This window comes from Boleophthalmus pectinirostris, unplaced genomic scaffold, assembly GCF_026225935.1.
Source record: "Boleophthalmus pectinirostris isolate CB_2022bp ecotype Guang Dong unplaced genomic scaffold, ASM2622593v1 HiC_scaffold_17, whole genome shotgun sequence".
NCBI classification, from domain to species: domain Eukaryota; kingdom Metazoa; phylum Chordata; class Actinopteri; order Gobiiformes; family Gobiidae; genus Boleophthalmus; species Boleophthalmus pectinirostris.
In genome coordinates this window covers 25,583,862-25,608,482 of record NW_026571115.1, presented here as the reverse complement: position 1 = coordinate 25,608,482, position 24,621 = coordinate 25,583,862, and the positions used below count along the sequence as shown (strand labels likewise).

The following is a 24,621-nucleotide window of genomic DNA, read 5'->3' as shown; positions in this document are numbered from 1 at the left end:
GTCTATTCTCTGAGCCACAGAAGCCAGTGCAGAGACCTGAGCACACGACTTATGTGCTCACACTTCCTAGTTCGAGTAAGGACCCAAGCTACAGCGATCTGGATGTACTGCAGCGCCTCACAGCTTGTTTGGAGAGGCCAGTGAGCAGGCCATTACAGTATCTAATCTACTGGAGACAAACACATGGATAAGTTTCTCCAAGTCTGCTTTTGATAGTAAACCTTTGATTTTTGCGTTTTTTTAGATGGTAAAAGACTGCAGATGCTATTGATTTGATGTGGCTGTTAAAATTCAAGTCTGAGTCCATTATTACCCTTAGATTTCTTACCTGATTTGAAGGTTTTAGAGAGACTGGAGGTGACTGCTGACACTGTCTCGTTGTTTCTGTGGACCAAACACTATGACTTCTTTTAAAAAGCAGCTCATGACGCTGCTTTTTAGACAAGCTTTTAATTGACTGCATAATTCCTCTGTTCTTATACATGTTGTTCATTGCATTGTAAAGCACTTTGTGTTTTTTATCTGTGAAAGGTGCTATATAAATAAAAGCTTACTTACTTTCTTACTTATTCATATTAACATATAAATGATTTGTAGGAAGACAGGGAAAAACTTTACATTTTTTTATTATTTATCATTCTTTTTGAGTCACGGTCTATATATGCCAACATTATAACAACAGAGTATACCAAAATTCAATGTACATGACATGTGTTGATTTCAGTTTTAAGGAACCCAGGATTAACTTGAACATTTCACTTCTAATTTCTCCAAAAGTGTGTTATATAAAACAGAACAGTACACTCTTGACAGTTGGTTTATAGATTATTTTATCTAGAATATTGTATTTTTCATAAAATTCATGTCATCTTCAAATGCCCTCATTTAATTTCTCTCGGTTGTACATCCTAACATAAATCTTGCCTCCTGAGTTCCTTGTGCTTAATAAGGCCTCCATTTATTTTTTCACAATCTGGATGACGTCTTCATGCTCCATGATGTGTGTTAAACCCACTCTCTGAGGACTGTACTTGGTACTGGTGCCCTAAAAAAGTAAAAAATACAAAATAAAATTAATTTATAATGAAGTATTGACAAGATTTTAATGCAACACTTGTCAAAATGAATGAAGCTGTAGACAATATAATTACTTACAATAATAATCTGACGTCACTACTTTTAAAAACACAACATTTTCAAATATTTCTGAGGCATTTTTGTGTGCACTGTCCTTTATCAGACAAAAAATACTCAAAACATGGCATGACTTACCCAAACCAAGGCATATTTGAACTGGCTGGCTAAGGTTCTATGGATTCTATGGCACTATTAAAACACAGAATAAAGATAAACAATCTTGAAACATTAAATATTCCAAATTTTTTTTTCTTTTGTTGTTACTATTAATATTAATATAAACGTTTACTAACCACATGCTCAACAGATGCTCCTCTTCTCATAATGATGGCATCATTAAAGTCTGGCCTCTCTAATAAGGAATGAGATACAAGATATTAAAAAAGCAGTATATACGTCAATTAAACTATAACCAAAAAAGTACATACCTCCTCTCTTCTTTGTGTAAATACAAATGAGGGCCAGGTATTCCCACAACATCTCCAGAAGGTAATCCAAGTTCAATTTCATCCCACAACTAAAATGATCAAATTGCAAATGTATAATTATAAACACAAGATAAAAACAAATACAGCATTAATAGTTTCGAACGAATTTTGCAATTATTGACCTGATGACTACACTGTTGGGTCCATGAGCAAGACGGTCCACCTCCTCAATGGAAATCTGATCCACTTTATTGTAAACCTGAAATGAAAATAAAAATGAATGAAATTACATAGTACAAGTACATTCTGAGAAGTATTAAAGAAAAGAAAATAGTCCCTCTTACATAAAGGCATGGCATGTAGACCCTATTCCCCACAATGACATCAATGAATTCATCCGGCGTACTGTCCTCCCTGAAAAGGACTTCTGCATTAAATATTTCTGTAGTGAAAAGTTAAAGAAGTTCGCAGTAGAGACTCACAACAGCAGGGAATAAGTTATAATATAAACAACATAGAGAAGGATACTGTATTCGTGAAGGATGAGTTGAACCAGCTTCTCTGAGCAGTGGGTCAGAGGAACTGTTGAGTTGTATGAGAGGCCACCACCTTTCTTTTGCTATAAGAAATAAGAATTAATTAGAAAATTTATATACTGACTGCAACACGTCAACATCACAAATAAAATTTAGTGTAATAAACATTAACTACTACTCCTACAATAAAATGTGTTACGACAGGATGACTGAAAATGCTGCATTCATGTAAGAAGACATTAGGGAAGGGTGAAGCAGTGAAGAGTAGTATGACAGTTTTGGTCTGTGTAAATACTTTACTTTATTCCCATTAATGTTATTTCTGTTATGTCTTTGTTTAAAAATGTGGAAAAAAAAAATAAACTTGACTACCTTGAAATATATGTTAGGTTTTGTCCGATTAAGCCTGATGCCCACAGACTCCAATTCTTTCTCTAAAAGTTCTCTGCAAAAAAAAAAAAAAAAAAAAAGGTAGTGAGTCAAAGATATATTCAAGTAATTTTGTTTATCTTGATGGAAAAAATATAGTTGCTTACCTCTGGACATCTCCTTTTGTAGCATCCAACATCATGATGACAACATCTGCAGTTCTGGCAACAGCAATAACCTGTCTACCTCTGCCCTTGCCTAGATGACAAATTATTATGAAGAAAACAGACTTCTTGGAAATTGTATAATAAAAAAAAATACAGTTGTACCTTGAGCAGCTCCTTCAATAATTCCTGGCAAGTCAAGTAACTGAATATTGGCCCCTTTATACTGAAAAGGAAGAACATCAAAACTGAGATAAATAATATTTTTGATAATTGAATGAAAGAGATCATTTATGTACCTCTATAACACCAGGTATACATGTGAGGGTTGTGAACTCGTAGGAGGCAGCTTCACTGGCAGTAGAAGTCATTAAACTGAGAAAAGTGGACTGTGGGTACAAAAATTAAAACTTTATATATTCTGTCATACAACTGGTGTTTTTTCATGATAAATTACATTAAAAACAGGTGCATTTTACATACCTTACCCACAGAAGGAAAACCGATGAGAGCAACACGAGCATCTCCAGATTTCATAACATCAAAACCTTCGCCTTTAGCTCCAGCTGACTTGGAGGGCTCAAGAAGCTGAGACCTGTACTTGGCAAGTTTGGCCTTGAGTAAACCTAGATGGTACTCGGTGGCTGATGGTAAAGTAGTGAAAACATAATTTATCATTGAGCTTTGAATCATTTGCTGGTGGGCTGCATATGAGAGTTAATTGTGGAACACACTAAGCAAGTTAAACTTTGCCACAATGTGGAAGTGAACAGTTTAATTCAGTGATCAGCAGAGTCAAGAGTAACGACAGGCTCGTAATGCACACGTAAAGGGACAACTTACCTTTGTTCTTTTGTGTTCGAGAAATTTCTTTCTCTATTTCCGCAATTTTCTCCAATATCCCCATTGTGAAGGTTTTGCTGAATCAGAAATTCTGCATAAAAATAAAAACGTGTCACTTTTCAGCTTTGCTAAACTCGCTACTAATGCAACACACATGCAAATAAACGTCAAACAGCGACAACATATACGTGTAGGCTTAATAAAAAGTAAAGAAACATCATTTAGGTACTGTCATTTATGTAAAAAGTGTAGATAATAAAGAAATTTACTGTGTTAAAGAGGCCACTCTTGTAGGCATGCACAGATATGTGACATCACACACAGGAAACGAGTCCAACGCCGGTCAGACTCCGGCTGATACAAAGACAATTACAACTTTGGTTCCGTATAGTTTTCTGTCTCTTACATCACGCTTCGAAATGTCCAGTCATCTTATGGTAGATTCTGGCATCGTCTACGTGCGACAGACATTAGATACAAATAGCTATGGTTTATGTTTCTTATGATGTTGTGACGTGCTGGATAAACGCTGAGATGTTTTTGTAATATAGTTTTATTTTAGTGGTGAATACAGAGAGTGAACATGGCTGCGCCCGGAGGACCGAGGGGTTCAACAACCTCCAGCCCGCCAGGGTTTGAAGGCTTCCCGTTTCCAATGACAGCCAAACCATCCGAGGACAAAAGTGGTAAAGAGCAAGAGCAAAGTGGTGATGTTAAAAAGAAGCCGTGCCGAGCGTGTACGGACTTCAAGAGTTGGATGAAAGTCCAGAAACAGGCGGCAGCAGCAACAACAACAGCACAGGTGTGACTTAAGGTCATGGCATGATGGTGGGGGCAAAGGGGGGAGGGGGGTGCACTATAGTACACTGTAATTAATAATTTATAACTCTTCTAACCTTACCTCAGAGTAATTTGATAATTTTTTCATATCATACATATCAAGTTTGCATTGTTCATTTGATTTCAGTCTCAAACATTATTTTAATCAATATCTTCCAGAACTCACCCATAGAACCAGAGTCACAGCAAGATCCTGAGTGTCCCCTGGACCGTCAAGAGCTGGGTCGTAACACCTGGTCTTTTCTGCACACCATGGCTGCATATTACCCTGACCATCCAACATCTACACAGCAGCATGAGATGGGACAGTTCATCAACCTTTTCTCCAAATTCTTCCCATGTGAAGAGTGTGCAGAGGACCTCAGACACAGGTCAGAGAGGGCATGAAGAGTATGCAAAAAATATGCTCTTCAGTATAAAGTTGAAAAATGTATTGTGAATACACTCTTGTATATTATACAAGGCATACATTGTGCAGTTACTTTACAACTATAAGTGTTTAGACTGGGGGTCACAGCAGTTCTGCTCTATGAACCCTGTGGTCCAACCAGGCCCATGTGTTTTAATGGGAGGGGAAGGAAAGTCACAAAAGGAAAGGTAAAGACAAAGACAAAGAGAACATGGACACTCTGCCCATTCATTAAAGAATGTCTTTTGTAACATTTACATGTGTGAACTTTGTATGTTTTCTTTTCTGCTTCCAGACTGAAGACAAATCAGCCGGACACTAGCAGCCGCCACTCTCTTTCCCAATGGTTCTGTCGTCTTCATAATGATGTAAACGTACGATTAGGGAAGCCAGAGTTTGACTGCTCTCGCGTGGATGAAAGGTGGAAGGATGGATGGAAGGATGGATCCTGTGACTGATACATTCAGATTAAGCTTTGAAACTTGAAGACCAAAAATATCGACATGTATGATTCACTGAAACTGAAGAGAATATCTGGCAAAGTTTTCATAATAACATCATCATTACAATTCTCTCAGATTAGCTCTGGGTTGTTAAGTATATATAGATATAAAAAGTGTACAATATGACCAGGATAATTGTGCAGATACTACTAGGCTATATACATTTTTGTGAAGTTCCTATTTTTGTACTGAACATGTGTCTATGTGATTGGGCAACTTTTGTCATAATACTGCTGTGGAAGGAGAGCCCTAATGCTAAAATGCTCAAACTAAGCTGGTTTTAACCAGTTAACAATAAAGTGTATCTAAGATGTGACTCTGAATAGTTCAATTTATTATTTAGACAATTAATAAGAATCTTTAATTCTGAAAAAAAAAAAAAAAAAGTTAATGGTTTATATTGTGTGTTTTCATATCTAAGTCAAGCACTCGTCCTTATTTTGGCCTCCTCCTTGGATAGGCTGTTCCCATTGGCCCCCCGTCCATGTATTGTCCATAAAGAGCATTCGCGTATCACATCACGGGCTCTAGCGCGTGGTGCTCTGTGCGTCTTGAACGCACGCACTCTGTTGTCCGCGTGCGTCCTCGTAGCCGCGCGCCTGGGTGCGCGCTAGACCCGTCCCTCTACAGCAGAGAACAGCAGCGCGTCCATCCTGCCGTGGAGCCGGGAGCGTGGAGCTGCCAGGAGAGAACCGAGAGCGAGCGACAGAAGATGGACGGAGTGGGATCGTTCGGAGCGGGCCGAACCGGGTCCACCATTGACCCCATAGCCTTTGCCAAACAACCAACTACCATCCTCAGAGTGCTAACCTGGGTGAGTGAGCTTTTCACCGTATTGCTGCTGTGTGTGCGTGCATACGTGCGTGTGCGTATGGATGGAGAATACTCTGTGTTGCTGTTTGTGCGAGATCCCGTGACGTTTCCGCACCGCAAATCAAGCCACAAGAAATCCCCATCAAACATATGAAATTATTGTCTAAACGTACAGTATTCGTGCTGATGTGAACGTTTAAATCCGTGCGTATAGTTAAAATGGAAGGGTGTAGCCAAGGCCTACTGGTTATCTGACACTGTGACCATCAAACCTATTTCTGCAGATGTTGTTAGAGCAAGAAACCAACCCATCATCCACTATGTCGTCAATTTTTATTCTTGCAAACAGACTAGAACAAACCCAACATCTGTTTTGAAAAAACACACTAGAAAATTCACATTGAAACGTATTTTAAAGCTATAGAGCATTCGTGTCGTTTCCCTCGATTTCACCGGGTTATTATCGCTTAATTAGCCTATTACTGTTCAGTGTACACAATATTTTGAGCTAATGATTTTCCTGATTTAACCAAAACGCTCGTCGTCCGTAACCCCACCTGTGATTGGTCCGTCATTATCGTTACGCGCGCAGGGCCATAAGACGCGTCCTGCCGTTTGATGTAGCGCATCACCTTTGGATGACACAGGGAAGGTCTTTCTCGTCAAAGCGTATACAGACACCCTTCGACAGCCTCTCTACGTGTAAGTGCTGTGGTGTGATCAGATATGGACGTGTTGATGTACAGAGGTAAAGGATAGGGTATGGAACAGGTTGTGTCCAGTTGAGAACTTAGGCTTGGTTGAAATGTGTCTTGTTTTGTCATTTCTTGTGACATAAATTTAAAATGTTATCACAACATATTGGTCTCCAAACAAATTCATTTCAGTGAGGAACTCAAGTGCCTCTCTGTCTTTTGTTAAAAAGTCAAGATAATTTAATTTAAAAGTTTAATAAGCCATCTTAACTAAATGCAACTGAAAGTCACATAGAAGACAATCTTATCAAACACACTGAGAACAGAATGTAAAAATTCATGGGCCCAGATTAGAGCCATGTGATGAGGTTAAACTGTGCATCTGACTTGATCCCTTTGTGTGTCCTGCACCATCATATGATCCAAACCTCTAAGTTCCAGTGCTTTTGAGTAGGAGTGTGTCACATGGCCCTATTCTGCCATGAAGTGTTAGTCAGCTGACCAGTGTCAGGCTGGTGGTCTACAACTGAGGAGGGCTGGGAGAAAAGGAAGAAAGTTGAATTAAGCTTGTATTGTTTTAAAAGCCTCCTTCAGTAACTGCCCATGTTGGTGTAGTACTGAAAAGTGCCTCAGGTCTGTGGGATTCTTGAGGGGAAGTCAAGCATCCACCTCTTCAGTCAGTCACAGAGAAAAAGGAGAAATTAGGTTAATGCCTTCATCTGAGCGCGCTCAAAAGAGACGCCTTCGAATAGTGCGTCCCAGCTTCATTCCACTAACAATGTTTGCAGACTGTATAAAATACTGTTCCAGAGGCTTTTACAATGAGATTTTATATAACACTCTAACCCAAACTAAGCGATCCTGTAGTCTAACACTTACATGGTCTTTTCTTTTTCAGATATTTTCCCTGGTGGTGTTTGCATCTATTGTGAATGAGGGTTATGTTAACTTGGGCAGTGAGCGTCTCCACTGTATCTTCAATAAAAATGCAGACGCATGCAACTATGGTGTGTTTGTGGGCCTGGTCGGTTTGCTGGCAAGTTCCTTCTTTTTCCTCGTCGATTACAAGTTCTCCTCCATCAGTTCTGTCAAAGACAGGAAAAAGGCTATAATGCTGGAGATTGGCTTTTCAGGTGAGGCGAATGCATGTGTCAGTCAAGACCTATGGACATTTTACAAATAGGAGCAGTACACTTGCCTATCACCAGTGGTCAACACCAGTCTGATTATACTGTGCATGCTTGTGCAGTGTTTACTTTGCCCTTTTCTATGTGTGCCAGTGGAAAACATGGTAATGGATGAACTATTCTCATATACGTTAACTTAAGTACTTTTCATTTTGCAGGTTTCTGGACCTTCTTGTTCTTTGTCAGTTTCTGCTTTCTGGCCAATCAGTGGTCTCGAACCACGCCTGATATGCTGCCACTGAACCAGGGAGCAGATGCCGCCCGAGCTGCTATTGCTTTCTCTTTCTTCTCCATTATAACCTGGGTAAGAATATCATCTTATATTAATACTAGTAATTTTTAATTTATTGTATATTTTCAAATGCTACAACATTTTTTGCTATTCTTTATTATAAACACCAATTACATTACAACTTACAATAATACTTTTTCTATCCCTCCTCTTAATTCCAGGCTGGTCTAACGGTCCGTGCCGTGCAAAAATACCTTCTCGGCACAGACATGACCCTTTTCACCACAGAACACATGGATGGCGGTGCACCTTCCCAACCATACCCCTCCAACTCACCAGGGGGCGGCACCACTGAGACCACAGAGACATACCAGAGCCCACCTTTTACTGAGAACAATGCAGCACCTACATACCAGGTGCCTATTTATTAAGATTAGACCAGGGTTAGCGAAAGAAACCTGCTGTCTGCAATGCTGTATGTGTGTGTTGAATTTGAGATTTATTAGCGATCATAGTCCGGCCTCTCAGTCTCAGTTTCCTCCTCTTGCTACTCTAAGACCTTCCTCGACATTCCAGTAAGAACTGCACACACTTTGACTTCAGCATATCCAGTGTCTTTATACGATAGACATGATTTAAAAGGAGCAAGGAGAGCAAACAGAGAAAAACAGGTCGTCTTTTTAAGCAAAAGATGTTTATTTTGTCTTCTTATATACTTTAACTTCTTAGGTTCTTTTTAAAGATAATGCAGGCTGACCACGCCTACAGGAAGTAACAACAGCTGATATACGACACGTCACCACCAACACCGGTGACAGTTCTGAAGATGGCTTGCAGCTAGCAGCTGAAACATGTCAACAAGGTAAACACACTTTACTGCATTGTCTTTAAAAAGAACCCAAGAAGTTAAAGGTTGTCTTTTTGATCGCAAAAACACTGACATTGACAAAAAGGAAAAATTTACCGTATCAATCAGTATTAAACTTAAAAACCTCTCTTATTTTATCAACTTTGCACCTTTAAAGAGTGTCAAAACTGTCATGCCAATCGAAACAGGGACGGTTCGATCTGTAATACGACATCACGAGCTGGAGTGTGTAGTTTATCCCTGCAATGACTTAATATGATAACATGTATTGATTCTGCATGTAGACATCAACTAAGTGCCATGCTGTACTGTGACTCACACAGTGTTTTGGTAACATTATAATAACTAAACTAAATAGTCTTAATAAAACATGAACAAAGACTTAATTCATACTGAGCAAATAGTTAATTAAGAATGACTCAGGGTTTGTAACTACTTAATTAAACTTAAAAGCAGCTACAAAACCTGAATCATTCTTAATTTAATATTTGTAATTAAGTCATTGTTCGTGATTTAAGACTAATTACGTTGAAGTAATTATAAAAAGGTACCATGTTTTGATTTAGTAGGTTTCCACATGCTGTTAAAAAACAAAAATCTAAAAAACATTGTGACCAAGTGCAATATATCATGTTTTATGTACAGCGGTTTTAAGTGTATTCTGTACTGTAGGTAGGCAAGTTACTGTGGATTCATTTAATTCTTGGCACTGTCTCAAATCATATACTAGTTTAACTGCATTAAAATCTCAGGCATGTGTTTTATTTCCAATTTAAGACTGAAAAATACACATCTCTAGCTATTACCTCCAACTCTAGCTCAAGTCAAGTCATATTTCGCCCATATAGTCTTCCTTCGCGATACCAATTTCAACAATATTACAAAGATCTTACCGTAGTATCAGTTTGTGTACAGTCGTACCATGGAATGTATGCAGTATGTAATTTGAGACAGTGTCCACAATGTTGAGTGTTGTGTCATTAAATATAAGAGTGAATGAAGAGGTTCTGGATAAGTCAGGTTTTTTATGTTTACGTTGTAGAAGCTGCCAAACTGCCCTCTGTTATTTCTTATTACTGAGTATCACAGTAGTACTACTTATTGTTTATGTAATATTATGTAATCATACAGTCTACGTGTGGGCGGGGGTAAAATATTGAGCGAGAGAGATGTTGAATGATTGGGCACAGTCTCAGGCAAAATAAGAATCAGTTTGTGGGATGCTAAACTGTCGTTAGCTGACAAATTCATTGATTCTGCGATCGGGTTATTGGGAGGAGAGGGGGGCAGGTGGGGCGGGAGGGTGGGGGCGGTTTTGTTGCTATGGTGACAGGGACGGGGATGGGTGGATGTGGGTCACTAGAGGCCATGATGTAGATAGTAACCATGCCAACAATGTCAGTGTGTGTATACAGAGTTTGTGTTTTGTGGTTATGTCAAATCATCTCTGAAGTATAAGTTAAGTTTGTGTGGATGAGAGAGTGTGGGCTTGTGCACATGTAATAGGTCTACATGTGTTTGCAGAATAACTTAAATTAAGTCTGATTTATTTGTGGAAAATGTGTGGAAAAATGTGTACTTGTTTGAAAACAAATATTACATTTATTTTTGTGGTGTGTACAATGTGTCATTGCGTATTAAGTGTGACGGAGGAAATCATCAGTGTGTTTGACTATTCAGACCAGGAAACAAAATGACATTTATAAAATATAGTGCTGATATGGCAAAACAATGTTTTTTATCTTGATAAAGAGAGCCAAATATAAATTTAGTGTTACCCTCAACCTGTAGATCAGGGGTGTCAAACTCATTTTGGTCCGGGGGCCGTATCCAACCTACTTTGATCCCAAAGGGGCCGGATCAGAAAACCCATGACATATAAACCCCAAAAATAACAATAAGTTCAAATATTTGTGCAGAGAAACACAAATCTATTACAGAAATATTTTTTAATTGATGAACTCTTTCTTATTATAATATTATAATATTATGAACAACCTGAAACTTTAAGAAAAATTCAATTTTAACATTTTAAATATTTTAGTAGAAAATCACCCAAGGGCCACATTAAAGGTCTTGGAGGGCCGGATCTGGCCCCCGGGCCTTATGTTTGACACCTGTGCTGTAGATCATGGAATGCTTTGCCTGCTCTTCTATCTGTGCCCTTGAAACAGTGCCCTCTGCTGACCAGAGAAAACCAGGGCTTATAGGGATTATAAAGTAATCACGTTTAGAAATGAATGCATGAAATTAATGTATAGAGTCCATAATATATTTATTGTATAATCTTTGAATTGATTTTAACTGATTTGAACAGCCATGCAGATGTCAAGGTTCTTTGTGCCAACATTCATTTGTCAGAACATGGTGAGTGGGACTGCTTTCACTTTTCAAACCCCAAACTTTGGGCAAGAACAATTCAGTTCAATCAACCAAAATAACCAGGTGACTCCCACTTTGGTCTGTTTAGATTATGCTTATAGTAAGAGCATGACATTTAATCAGAGATATTGTCAGCCACAGCAATTATAGATCTTTTATTTGATAAAAGTTAATTTAGAAAGAAATGTTCTGTTTAATTTGGTGCAGTATAAGTAGTTGGTTCACTGTGCTGCTATTAACTACTCCACAGCTGTGATCTTAAGGCAAACTCTGTGTGGGCCCTGTTACTTTATTATCAAGTACTGTCAGCTCTGATTGTATTAGTGTTTTCAGTGCTTCAGTCTCCTCTTCAGTCAATGTGGTAGATTAAATAAAATTACAAGCATTCTGTGTTTTAGTGCTCCAGCCCATGTACACAACTGTGGTATTGGTTGATTGTAAACTCTGGTATGTTATTGCAGTAAATGGAACCTATGTGTGATGCTGTCCAGGGTCTGGTTTGTCCTGTACTTATGAAAATACAAATATATAATTAAAATGCTGATTATTTATGATTATTATGCACTCTTTGTTAGATGATTTGACTACTTTGAAGGGGAAGTTGGTGCCAAAATCAATGTTTTCTTGTGTGTTCATGTAGTTTTCTCTACTATAAAGGGTATGACAGTACAGTTAGTGCAATGTTTTCAGTATCTCATTGCATGGAGTTTAAAATTTGTTCCTACTACAGGTGTGATGGCAAAATGACAAAATGGCATTGATTTTGTAGCATACCACCCCTTTGGTTTTACTTTAATGAATCTTGTTCTAAAGGTGTACAACTTTTCAATGTAAATCACTGTGTACAGAGGTGTGTGTCACTGTCTACTACCTGAATGTGTCTGGACTGCAGTCTGACTGTCACACAAATAAAAAAAAAAAAAGAAAAAAGAAAACATGTTCTGGTTAATTTCCTGTCTCAGTGGTAACTTCAGGTAACCATTTCAGATGTACCGTACAATATAAAGACTAATACAGAAAGTAAAATATTAACGTTAATCCGATATCCCCCCGAAAAAAGTATAATATGGGATATAATACACATTACAAAGCTTCATTGCTCGTCTAATTCCATGTTAACTCATGATTATGTTATGAACCCATTGACACAGACATTGGGGCAGTTAGGAGAAAAAATATTAATTTGTCTATATTGGACAGACGTGGGAAAAAAAGACAATACCAAAGATTATTAGCACCGTTTTCATGTTGACTTATGGGAGTACTGTAACAAAAGATAATTCCTGTTTAAATTACATGAATCTGCTTTTTACCATTCCATTGAAGAAACGACAATACATTATTCTATCCTGTAAGTCCCTATTGCTCAGTCGATAGCACAGTATATAGCTTTAGAAATTAAGTAAAAACATCAAATTAGGATTAAAAACATGATTTTACAAGACTGATGACATCAGTGAAGATATTGTACTGCAATGTAGCATAAACACAATCTGTATGGCAGAGATATTGCTGAAAAGTACAGCTTTATTATTAGGCATCATGAAGATAGAGAAAGCTGTTCTGTGACAATCTCAGTGTAGATCCATGGACCCAAAAACACATGCGGGTCGGGGGTGGGCAGCAGTGCAGTGAGGGTCCTGAGATGATGAGACAAGGCCTTATGTAAAGGGTCAAAAAAAGGTCTCCACTATGAGCTCCAAACATTCACAGGTTTCAGGAAGTGAATCAATAGTACTTGTTTAACAGTGTGATAAGGAGAACAAAGGGAATCCTGAAGAGCACAGAAACCATATAAAAATGTAAACCATTTTGTTTCTGCTTGTTCATAAACCTTCCAGCGATTCACTTGATTTATATCTCATAATATCACCATCAGAGTTACATGATTAAAAGCAAAAAGGGAATAAAACTAAATGTATTGATGTATTAGTAAGTATTATTCAAATAGAAGTCATACTTTTCAAAACTCAATAAATAATGAATTCTGATTTGATTATGCCAGTACCAGCTGGAAAGGTCACCACAGACTGTGTCTGAAAGCAGAGCCTCTTTGTAGAGTAAACCATCCAAACCTGTTCACTGCAGCATCACTACAACTCCATCACCCTCCTCTCACTCCATGTAAGCTCCGGTCTCCACTGGGATGTGGTTGGCTGAGAAAGCAGCAACTGCAGGCCACTGATAGTTAGCCAGACTAACCGTCTTTAGAACAGCAAAGGCTAGCTGATGATACGGCTAATTGACTGGAGTGAAGGGAATTCCTCATTCTCCATCGTGTGCAGGGATTTGTGGGAGTTAAAGTCTTTTGGGGCCAGCACCTGTCTACAAGTGGGACAAATCTGGCAGTCCAGTTCAGCAGCGGCGTTAGAAATAGTGGGAGGAGTTTGCCATGCATTCTTTTTGTTCTTATTCTTCTTTCCTCCTCCGTTCTGCTTCTCCAGTGCTTTGCTGTCTCCATGGGCAGTGAGTAGCTCCTGTTGCTTGCTTGTGTCCGGCAGAAGCACAAGCAGTTCATTGAAGATGCAGTTGAAGTCATCTCCAAGCAGGTCCTTGCAGCTGCAGTGGTACTGCGTGGCGGAAATGACACCCTGCCAGCACAAACCACAAGATTTTTAGCACATTTACACAGGTGAGTTTCACTGTGAATGGTGTACAATACCTGTCTGAATTGTGCCGAGTAGTTTTTGAACTGGTTGAACTTAGACTCATCGTTGTGGAGGTACTTTTTAATAGACAAGATCAGGTTCAGATTCCTCTGTTGGAAGTCTTCTGGGACACAGTACCCCCCTGATGTCACCGAAGGGCTGTAAACAACAGAATCAATTACAATGTGTCCGCATATGAAGACCCAAACTTTATATAGTCTTAATGACTGACGTGTTGGTGCTAGAGGAGGGTGGTTCAGGCACATTGCTGTTCAGAGGAATGCCCGTGAATCCTGGAGGAGGTTTAGGACCAGTACTCCGCAGACCAGGAGGTGGGCTTGGGGCCACAGATACAGGAGGAGGATTTGAAGCCTTTATTGGAAAGGATGTCTTGAAGCCTGTAATGATTAAAATTTGAATGACAATGAAAAATAATAAAATATATAATAAAAAAAAAAAGTTTCTGACTAGCCATATACAGCATGTGATGTCAACATTTCTTCCTTATTGTGCCACCTACACTATGTGCCTGCTGTTATGCATCATAAAGTTCTGAGTTGTAAGTGCAAGTCTAATAGAGCAAGTGTAACCATGTCATACTGTCATATCCGTCATAGACATAAAACATCTGATTGTTACTAAAAGCTACTAGATCAGGTACCTACCTGGTGGTGGCTTCTGTGCTGTGAGGGCAGGAAATTCTTCCTCTTGTTCAGTTGTTTGGTCAGTGTTTGTTGTAGTTACATTAGGAACGTTCTTGTTTGTAGATGGGGAATTGTCAGGATAGCCATTGACTAAACTGGGTTTGATGGAGGTTTTCTCAGGAACATTTTCCTTTTGGGCAGCAGTTTCCACAGGACAGGACTCTGCAATGGATGCCTTTTCTGTCCCTGATGCCAGAGCTGATGAGACCGCATTGTTCTTCTGCTGTTTTTTCTTTTTGTTGTTTTCCTTTTTGTCTTTAGCCACAGGCATGGGGTCCATATTGGTGGTCAAGTTTGGAGGCTTTTGAGGTTGAGGCTTTTTATTATTACTGTTTCCTTTTACAGTGAGCAATGAGGAAATATCCAACATGGTGGGCACTGCCCGAAACTCCTGCTGGGTCAAGCCTCCACCTTCTTCATCTGAGGTTGGAGGAGTCCAATTAACCGGAGCTTTGCCACTCTCTCCTACCTTCTTTTTCCTCTTGGAGGATGGCATGCTCGCAGAAGAGAGAAGCTGAGGACCTGTGGGGGTGGGAGCAGGTTTAGTGGTAGCAGGAGGTTGGGTTTTAGGGGCAGCAACTTGGCTGGACCAGGCAGAATTAGTTCCTCCTGTGGCTTTGACAGGCCGGACTTTAGAAACAAGAGCAGGGAAATCCTCTTCCTGGAATGATGAAGTCTTTTTAGGCTGAGCAGAGTATGCTGGAGCCATGGGTGTAGAAACATTGGCCACAGACAAACTTGGGAAGTCATCTTCTTTAAGAGGGGCATGAGATGCTGGTGGTGTTGGGGTGGAAACCGGCTTGATACTGAAATAAAAATGTGTAATGTATGAAACCAAACAAAAACATATTACAAATACAAAACAGCACAATGTATACAATATTATCAAACCAGGAGAAAGCATTACATTGGTACTGCTGCAGTGGCTCCCAAAGCAGGAAAGTCATCTTCATCTCCAGGATTTGTGCTTTTCATGGTTTTTACTGTATGAGACAATATATACACATCAGCACAAAACGGTGCACTACATTCAACTGTAAAGATGAATGTGTAATCCTTTACCTGGGGGCATGTTGGCTGTGGGGTTTACAGGGCCTGTCCTAGATCTCTGTTCTTCTGGATCAGTTCTGTCTGCCCTCTCCTTCACCTTTGAAGCTCCCCTGTCTTTCATGGCGCCTCTCTCCTCCTGACGACGCATTGCCAATGATGCCCTCATGGCTGCTGCCACATCTCGGTCTTCCTCTTCTCTGTACGCACATGAAAACTTAGAAACCACAAATGATGATGCATCTCTTCTGCATTAAACTGTGCAAGTACCTGGAATATCTCCAGCTCTTCTGTCCCCCCTGATATCGTCCTCTTCCTCGATTATGATGCACCTCTTGATAGTCTTCACCTGTCACTTGGCCTTTCAATACAAACAGCCATTTTCTTGTTTTTTTATTTTTTATAAAAACAAATTAAACTGCAAAAATCAAAAAACAGCCTGAGCACTTACCATCATTTCGTCTTTGTTGTCTAGGGGCCAAGTTGAACTGCAGGTCAATCTGGCGGTTCTGGCGTGCCTCGGCTCGGTTCTTACTGTGTGCTGCAGCCTTATGAGCTTTATAGTCAATCTCTGTACGAAATGCATGAGTGAACTGCTCTGTAGCGCAACGGCCCTCCTCACACAGATAGTGGCTCTCTCTGAAGTGTTCACTGAGGAACTGGTAGTCACTGTTCACATTTGAAAATTTGAAAATAAATAAAGGTAAAATATTGATTAAGCAGGCAGTTTTTCCTCACCAATAGTATTCTTGTGATCCATCTGCATCACAGAAATGACAGAAGTAATGATCTCTGCGCAAGTGCTTAAGTAGTTCGTCATTGTCTAGGTATCGGTCATCACAGAACTTGCAAAGCGGATGTCCTCTGTGACTTGTGTCATCGGGGTCTCCCTGGGTTCGATGACGGGCCAGCTCTTTTCGGGTGTACCATTTGCGCTCATAGGAGAAGATCTAGAAGTTGATGAAAATTCAAGTTAACCTTCACTCAAGTTAGGTAATCAGGTATTAAGTGCTGGGTATACTTCTACACACACCTTGAGATGTTTTGAGCAGAGCTTGCAACTAAAAAGCTCATGCTGCTTTCTCATGTGCTGCTCCAGTTCTTCAAACTTTGAGAAGACCTTTGGCTCTGGACAGTGAGTGCACTCTGGCAGCAAAAGATGCCTAGAGGAAAAAGATGTTCAGATTCTATATCCATCATTTTGTTTGTCGAGGCTTGAATTATATTTTAAAAAACAAAACAGAAACTTCTTGAAACCTGTATTGTGCGTAGATTCTTTCATCCTTAAAATAAATGTCATGATTCTTATCACATGGAAACTTTTGATAGGGTAGAGATGAGAAGTTTTCTAGTTTCTTCACAAATACGACCTGGAAACAAACAAAGTAAATGTTCCTTTGAGCAATTGTGAGAAAATAACAATGCGGGATTTGAAAGCAGCCTACTTCAGAATGAATAAGAAGCACACAGAATAGATGAGTATATTTGGTTGACATTTAACCAACGCAAACAGCACAACACAATATAAGTTAGGGGCAGTCTGCCATTTGAAGTGTTGGGTAATTGTACAGTCACTTGGATAAAGTTCAAATAATGAAAACTGTGGCCTGTGTATGTTATAACCACGGCAGATGATTCAATCAAACTGGTAAATCTGGCTTTGAATGTACGATGACAGTAGGGAGACCAGATTTTCAAAATAAACTGGGACATCCCTGTTTTTTTGGTGGTCGGTAATTTAAAAAGTGAAACTAGTGTAAGTAATGAAAACTGTTCTGCACTTGGCCCATTCATGACTGACATGTTAGTCAGTATTGTCACATTTTGTTTGTGTTTTGGTCATTTTTAAGCATCTTTTCTGTATTTTACCTAAACAAGTGACAATTAATGCCTCTCTTTACTGTTGGCAGGGATCAAATTGGAACACCTGGGACGTTTCTTGTATAAAACTGGAACAAATCAATGGTTTTGGATAAACCTGCTGTAACAGGGGACACACAGGGCTCAAAACTGGGACTGTCCCGGGTAAATAGGAACGTCTGGTCACCCTAGATGACAATAAATACACCCAAACAAGTGACTATTAAAGTAATTATTCATAAAGTTTATTGAGCAACCTCATAGAAAGACATACTGCCATCTATGGAGCCACCTGATGTGAATGACGTGCTCGCAATGGGACGCTCATGTTAGCCGAGTTAGCTTTACTGAAGCTAATGACAGATAGCATTAGCCAAAAGTCAGGGGTGAACATAGCGAGTCCTGGTAGTTAATTTTGTTATTTTAGTTTACTGATTAAACTACCACGTATACATTAGATACTGGATTACCAAATCGACAGCTGTGTGAAGTCAGATTTGTTTATTAAACCCATAATCAGACGCTAACTGACAGAGCATACCTTGTCTAGCTCCTCTCGGCACACTGCACAGTACTTCTGCTCGCACAACACTCTCATTTTAGTGGAGCAGCGATAACACACCGGGTGGTCACATTTCCCCAGGGCGAAGATGTCGATTTCTTGACAGCAGAGGACACATTGCTTCTCGGTTTCCTTAATACTCGGGTCCATTGTTGCCATTTACAGCACTGTAGTTCAGGGTTTTGAGAAGAGCCCAGGCGGTGAAGAGCTTACGTAATTCTAAAGTCTGCCGCGTAGCGTAAGTGCTGTACGTAACAGGGCAGAGAGCATGGGGCAGACACAGGCCAATCCCACAGGACTCACCCATAAAACTCACCCATCCACCTCACCCGTACACACGTGAACTGCAATCAGGAATTCAGCACGTGGATCTAGCCCAGCCTACATGGTTACGTTCTAAACCAAGAACCAAAAGAATAATTAACCATAATCCAGGTCTAATGGAGGAAAAACCAAAATAAAGTACTTCTACTGTACAGTTTCATGAGTCAAAATAGTGTTTAATCTCCCGCAATACATATGTTGACAAAAATATAATAAAATAAAAAACTTTTCAGAAGAGACTTGAGTGAAATGAGAAAAACATGTTGACAGAAGAATTAAATGAGTCAATACGCTATACTGTTACAGAACAACAAAAAACAAAATAATATGAGTATTCCAGTTATTCAAACATTTCAAGTAGTCAGTGGGCAGTGACGTTTTTATCTAGCGTCTCTTGTAGTGAGCATTTTGTAAACCCATAGCTCTGAAGGTGCAGCTGGCAATCTTCTCATAGAGAAGAAACATGAGGGCTGCTGTCAGAACCGTCTGCAGTAGTTTGGCCTCCAGGCCCTTAAAAAGGCCAAGCACACCATACCTCCTATAGAAAATCAAATCAGTTATTGGTAAATAATATAATAATCAAATGTTTTAACAGTAAAGGAAAGCTTTACTGTCAACATACCTTGTTCTGTTCACCAACAGAGATTTAATTGTTCTAAGACTTGATAGAAGTTTGGACTCTTCTGCTGACTTGTTAAACTGTCCGAACTGTAAATTTATGAGACAATTTTTTGTTTACTTTTTGTCTTTTAAGTAATAAAGAATATAATTTGAAGAAAACATTTTGAACAATTATGCTTACTCTAAGGACTGACTGTATAGTCTGTAGTGGATATGTTAAAGTGGTGGCAACAGCCTTGGCCACAGCACCAATGATGAAGACTTCAACAGATGTCAGCTTGAATGAAAACAGTCATTAGTTAACATCTAACAGTCTTTGCACAGTAATATAGTATAATCATAAACAGTAATTTCAAATAACAGGAACATTTTAAGATCCTACCTCTCTAAAAGCATCTTTCCTGAGCTGTCTTTTCAGGCCTTCATAAATCATGAACTGGATTGCAGGATTGAGCACAAGCAGCAGTGAAGGGAAGGTGCCATTCCAAAGGGCCCCAACACCCTCATCACGAATTATCTGCATAAAGGCATCTGTGGGATAATGTTTTTTATGTTTTATAACATAAACCGCAATAAACAATTGATAAAATAATTGCTTATTTGGGAAAAAAAAATGGAAACTTAAATAATGCATATACCCAAAACATACCCAAAATGCCAGAATAGCTAGTTGAATGTATTTCTGCATTACGAAACTTGGAGCCCTGAAGCTTCAGCCTGGTGTTTACCACCCACAGAGGAGTTGTTACTAAAACATTTACAACACCTAAAGAAAATTAAGGCACATATATGCGTGAGTGTGAACAAGTACTATCACAATAATAATGTGTGCCTGTGGTCATGGCACGTAAAGGTAAAGTAAACTCACCAGCAGCTATTCCTATGAGAAGGTCTGCACTTGATGTTGACTGTTTTCCTTTCAAGAAGCTTGCCTTCAGACTATGGAAGCAGTAGAAATACAAAGTTGGAGCAACACAAGCTGCATATGACAGGAAACCAACCTCTATAAGGAGCCAAACTGCAAACAAAACAAAATGCATTATTAATCCATTAAATTATACATAATACTGATGATAACTGAATGATAATTAGACCAATGACTCACAGTCCTTCCTCCTTTATAATTTCTGCAAGAATAGCTGGAGTAGATTTGGACTCTCTACCTTCATCCACTGAAATTGACATCAGAACGCACTTAACACATGTAAAAACAAAAACAGCATAGATTGGATAGAAATCTTACCTTGAAGTCTCAATCGTGCCGTATCAAGAGGGAAAAACACTGTCATTGCAGTTACACTTCCCTAAAATAAGTAAACAAAAGCGAAATTATATCAAACAAAACTCTATAATTGCATTACATTGTTAAACAGTTATAACATAACATACTGATTGCGGTTGAATTGGTTTGATATTGGATATTGGATATTCGACACATTCAAAGACAGTCATTTAAGTTGTGATGTAAATCACAGATTCTCTTCAGTTTGTGATGTCTTCAGTCATCCAGGGCATATATCACAAGACAGTAATTATTAAAAAATCATGCAATAAGATGATTTTATGCATATTTGTGATTTCAACACTCATTTAACTTGCGATGTAAATCACCAATTCTCTTCAGACAACTTGTGATGTCTTCATGGTCATCCAGGGTATACATCACATCACAAGACAGTAATTATTATCGGTGATTTACATCACAAGTTAAATGAGTGTTAAAATCACAAATATGCATAAAATCAGCTTATAGTATGATGTTTAAATAATTACTGTCTTGTGATATATGCCCTGGATGATTATGAAGACATCACAAGTTGTTTGAAAAAAATTGGTGATTTACATCACAAGTTAAATGTCTCTGAATGTGTCGAATATCCAATATCCAATACCAAATCAGTTCAACCGCGGTAACGTAATGTCTAATGTGGTTACATTAGTAAAACCTCTAGTATCTGGTAACTAGTGGTTCCTAGTTACAATTTGATCAGCAGTCATTTATCAGTTCTCCTTAATTAATACTAATGGCACGCTACTACACTAACTTATACTATATTATTTAAGAAACCAAGTGGAAATAGCCCCTGCTTACCATTGCACCGGACACAGCGTGTACCAAACTCTCATAAGAGAAAACCTCAAAACTCATTTTGATGATAACAGTTTAACTCTTATATAAATCTGAACTACGCAGTACAATTCTTGATTTTGTTTCGTTTTCGCTCAAAATGTTTGCATTGCATTGCAAAATGTTTCTGCGCTTCCGGATCGTTGACGTACTACCAGGCCAATGGAACTCTGGGTAATGCAGTTCTGAATGGAAGTTGTCGAAAAAAACAGAAGCAATTGATTAAAACGTATACTGATCCAAACTACATCCGGTACATAACATTTATAAACAAAATTCTGATATTTTAAGTCTCAAACATTTTACACAAGCACTTATTTAGTCAAGCAGTCAGGCATTATTTTAGCCATTTTTTCAGCCATTGCCATAATTTAATGTCTGCATTTGCATTTCGAACAAACATTTATATATTATGATGACAAATGAATCATACATACCTTGAGTCTGTACAAAATATTACAATACATAATAAATATAAAGAACATAACCTGTACCATACTGCTATTGTGTCCTTGGGCAAGACAATTCAACCCCCTTAGCTGCAGTGTTGAAGTAAGCTGGTGTACGAACGACAACGCCAGAATGTGTACATGCATGTATCTCATGTTGTTATGTTTATTAACATGCACTGTTCCAACCATAAATAAACCAATAATAAACAGATTCACAATCCTTATATATCTCCGGCCCACTCACTAAGCCACTGTTTGGTCTGCTCCTCACCCTCTTCATCCTCCTGTTTTCTCAAATTGGCCTTTTTGTTCTTCTCTTGTAAGGCACGTTGCTCCTCCTCTTCAAGCATCCTTTCCTCCTCTAGTCTGCGATCCAGCACAGCTGCAACAGTGTCCTCAAGTGTCCTTACAGAGCGCTGAGGGTGCCACTTGGGGTCCACAGTAGGGGTAAAAGGGTCTTCAGTCGATACGAGCAGTGGCTGAGGTCCCAGAGGAATGCGCAGCAGATAGGCGTGCAGCATCATGCGGTATGGGGCATTATCTGATCCAAGACTGTAGGTAAAGTCACCAACTATGGGATGCCCAATGGCACTACAGTGAACCCGCAGCTGGTGTGTCCGACCTGTACAAGATATTGTCTGTTAGCTAAATTCTGCAGCCTAAGAATCTTAAAAGAACAGTCATAACCAATTTATAATCTATATGTTACTACTGCTTCATGCTTATCGTTACCCGTCAGAGGCTTCAGGAGCACTTTTGTGGCAGGCTCTCCATCATATAATCCATACTGTAACACGGTCAGCTCAGTCTGGCAAGGCTTTGGGTTTTCACAACCTGTGTACATAACGATCAATTAAGGAATACAACAACAAAATAACAAAAAATATATTAGTCTGCATATACTTGTTTCTACCTTCTGTTCCTCCAATACACATCATATGAGTTTTGCCCTCAGAAGAATTCTTGCCAATGGGAAAGTCCAAAGTTTGGGTTTCCACCTCAACCCAACCCCGCAACTGTACAGAGTAGAGAAGAAATTACTTTTTTTCATCCAACAAAATCAAATGCACTGTATTGTATAAAGTGTACCAGAGCTATATAAACTTTAGTAACAGTTCGGTCCTTGAAGCAGCGGTAGGCCTGCCCAGCAGCAGCCTTATTCAAGGCGACACACAGAGCGCCACTGGTGGAGAAGTCCAACTGATGGCAAAATCTGATGAGAACAGACCAAATAAGATATCATCAAACTATACACATACATAACTTTGTGATGTTGTAGTTACTGAAGTTTGCAGCATTTCATTTACCTAAATCCATAGTAGGTGTTGGGGTCAGCCAGCTCAGGGAAATGTTGTCTCAGTTGTGCCTGCACTGTAACTTTCTCATACCACATTTTGCTGTCTATGCGGATGTCCCAGTGCTTGTCCACCACAATGTAATCATCACTTTGATACAGAACCTTAAGGTTTTCCAAACTAGCAGGTTCGGTGATCATTGTGGATCAGGGGTGCATACACAACCTGTTATTAACTAAGATTATTAATTAATTAACAAAGAAAGGTCAAATTTAAGGAATAGAAACATTTTGGTTTTATAAACTGACATAATTGAACCTACCTGGCCAAAACACACGACAGATGGTTTAAAGAGCCACTTCCCTATGGAAATAGTTCATCTAATACCTATACAGTAACTTCAGGCCATATTTTTCACTTATATTTGTTGTTCTTAGCTTGGATAAAATCTGGGTATGCAGTAGCCTAGAGTTAGTTTCTGTTAAAAAAAAAATAAAAAAAAAAATCTAAAAGAAATGCGCAATTACAGACATTTCGTTAAGGAAAGAACACGACAAATAAAAGGTTAGATCCAAAACAATCCATTTATGTCATAAACCATGATCATTCATGTGAGCTGCAAACATTGATGCGAGGCCATATAGAATGTCCACGGCGCATGCGCATTTGTAAAACTTGTCAACTTTAAAGTGTAGCACCCCCTGCGGGATTGGAGTACTGTACTGCAACAACAACACAGGCTTGTGCTTTAAATAAGAGTTCTTAAAAATGGTTTATCTCTTACAGCCTACAACATAAGTCCTTGCAAAACGCAGCATTATAAACTGTACATTTCATTTTTGCTTTTATTAGGCCTGTGGCTATAGCCTTTCCAGGCTATAGCCCTTTCAGCAGGTTGATTCTGGGGATTATGTTATTGCATTGGCCCTGTGATCTTTGTGATTAATACATGCACAGATACCCTGTAACACTTTACATTCTACTAAAAATAAGATTAATCCTATGACACCAAGCTCACCTTGACAGAGTTCAGTCTTATCCCTTTCGTGTTTATAACTTTCAATGCATGACTTTTAATTTTACTTTTTCCTCCCATGTTTACCATAGTTTTGCGATATTGTTTAAGTGAGCCTACACTTACACATATTTAACACTGCCAGTTTGTACAGTTTTGTTTTACAGTTTTGTTTAGTTTTTTTTTAACTCTAGTATATTTTTTCAAAATATTTAAATATTTACAAATGACTCAAATCTACCTCCACAAAATCATATATGACAAAATATTATGGACTTATATATTATATACTATGGAGTCCACATATGGCTTTGCATTATTGTTACATAACTGGTGAATCCCACCTCTGACTGATGAGATGATGATGAGTTCACCTATGAGATCACATGCAGATCAAAATCAACACAATACAGACAGACAGCAACAGCAAATAACAGCCCTGTAAGAAATGAAGAAAAGTGTGGACCACAAGAACATCAACCTTCTTTAGTCTACAAAAGCAGCTTGGACATTTTGTGGACTGGATTTTGTTAGCATTTTGTAGCCACTTGTTTTTTGA

At 38.9% G+C, this 24,621-nt stretch overlaps 6 protein-coding genes across 8 annotated transcripts; 2 read left to right on the top strand and 4 right to left on the bottom strand.

The window, feature by feature from the left end:
* Positions 1–608: 608 nt before the first annotated feature.
* On the bottom strand, positions 609–3,873 carry drg2 (developmentally regulated GTP binding protein 2). The gene is made up of 14 exons (XM_020919912.2): positions 3,747–3,873; positions 3,478–3,568; positions 3,118–3,278; positions 2,934–3,023; positions 2,800–2,860; positions 2,638–2,728; positions 2,474–2,546; positions 2,094–2,184; positions 1,910–2,007; positions 1,748–1,824; positions 1,566–1,654; positions 1,431–1,489; positions 1,273–1,326; positions 609–1,045 (listed from the first exon to the last, which is right to left on the bottom strand). Exons 2-14 carry the CDS (start codon positions 3,539–3,541, stop codon positions 959–961), a joined length of 1,095 nt encoding a protein of 364 aa, XP_020775571.1. The 5' UTR covers positions 3,542–3,568; positions 3,747–3,873; the 3' UTR covers positions 609–958.
* A 2-nt stretch (positions 3,874–3,875) lies between these two features.
* gfer (growth factor, augmenter of liver regeneration (ERV1 homolog, S. cerevisiae)) lies at positions 3,876–5,552 on the top strand. Its single transcript, XM_020919943.2, has 3 exons — positions 3,876–4,279; positions 4,477–4,688; positions 5,022–5,552. Exons 1-3 carry the CDS (start codon positions 4,061–4,063, stop codon positions 5,182–5,184), a joined length of 594 nt encoding a protein of 197 aa, XP_020775602.1. The 5' UTR covers positions 3,876–4,060; the 3' UTR covers positions 5,185–5,552.
* Positions 5,553–5,656: 104 nt separating this feature from the next.
* syngr3a (synaptogyrin 3a) lies at positions 5,657–10,305 on the top strand. Of its 2 annotated transcripts, none has more exons than XM_020919951.2 (5): positions 5,657–6,043; positions 7,636–7,870; positions 8,083–8,228; positions 8,378–8,572; positions 8,899–10,305. In XM_020919951.2, exons 1-5 carry the CDS (start codon positions 5,942–5,944, stop codon positions 8,929–8,931), a joined length of 711 nt encoding a protein of 236 aa, XP_020775610.2. In that variant the 5' UTR covers positions 5,657–5,941; the 3' UTR covers positions 8,932–10,305. The 2 variants fall into 2 exon arrangements, with proteins under 2 accessions (XP_020775610.2, XP_055008953.1); XM_055152978.1 differs by having other exon boundaries at positions 8,886–10,305.
* Positions 10,306–12,634: 2,329 nt separating this feature from the next.
* znf598 (zinc finger protein 598) lies at positions 12,635–18,550 on the bottom strand. Its single transcript, XM_020919903.2, has 12 exons — positions 18,207–18,550; positions 17,063–17,175; positions 16,839–16,968; positions 16,544–16,755; positions 16,257–16,474; positions 16,076–16,166; positions 15,821–16,005; positions 15,666–15,741; positions 14,720–15,564; positions 14,287–14,452; positions 14,069–14,213; positions 12,635–13,997 (listed from the first exon to the last, which is right to left on the bottom strand). The coding sequence occupies exons 1-12, from the start codon at positions 18,384–18,386 to the stop codon at positions 13,629–13,631; spliced, it is 2,730 nt and encodes a 909-aa protein (XP_020775562.2). The 5' UTR covers positions 18,387–18,550; the 3' UTR covers positions 12,635–13,628.
* Positions 18,551–18,701: 151 nt separating this feature from the next.
* slc25a17 (solute carrier family 25 member 17) lies at positions 18,702–21,464 on the bottom strand. The gene is given in 10 exon segments (XM_020919905.2): positions 18,702–19,089; positions 19,174–19,259; positions 19,354–19,449; positions 19,555–19,703; positions 19,822–19,938; positions 20,041–20,132; positions 20,134–20,190; positions 20,278–20,344; positions 20,416–20,476; positions 21,265–21,464. Coding segments are annotated over 10 exon segments (936 nt in total). The 5' UTR covers positions 21,322–21,464; the 3' UTR covers positions 18,702–18,935.
* Positions 21,465–21,584: 120 nt separating this feature from the next.
* rpusd1 (RNA pseudouridine synthase domain containing 1) lies at positions 21,585–23,692 on the bottom strand. 2 transcript variants are annotated; one of them, XM_020919906.2, is made up of 6 exons: positions 23,370–23,692; positions 23,060–23,282; positions 22,842–22,965; positions 22,666–22,768; positions 22,485–22,586; positions 21,585–22,374 (listed from the first exon to the last, which is right to left on the bottom strand). In XM_020919906.2, exons 2-6 carry the CDS (start codon positions 23,245–23,247, stop codon positions 21,974–21,976), a joined length of 918 nt encoding a protein of 305 aa, XP_020775565.1. In that variant the 5' UTR covers positions 23,248–23,282; positions 23,370–23,692; the 3' UTR covers positions 21,585–21,973. The 2 variants fall into 2 exon arrangements, with proteins under 2 accessions (XP_020775565.1, XP_055008952.1); XM_055152977.1 differs by having other exon boundaries at positions 23,060–23,272.
* Between the last annotated feature and the right edge of the window lie 929 nt (positions 23,693–24,621).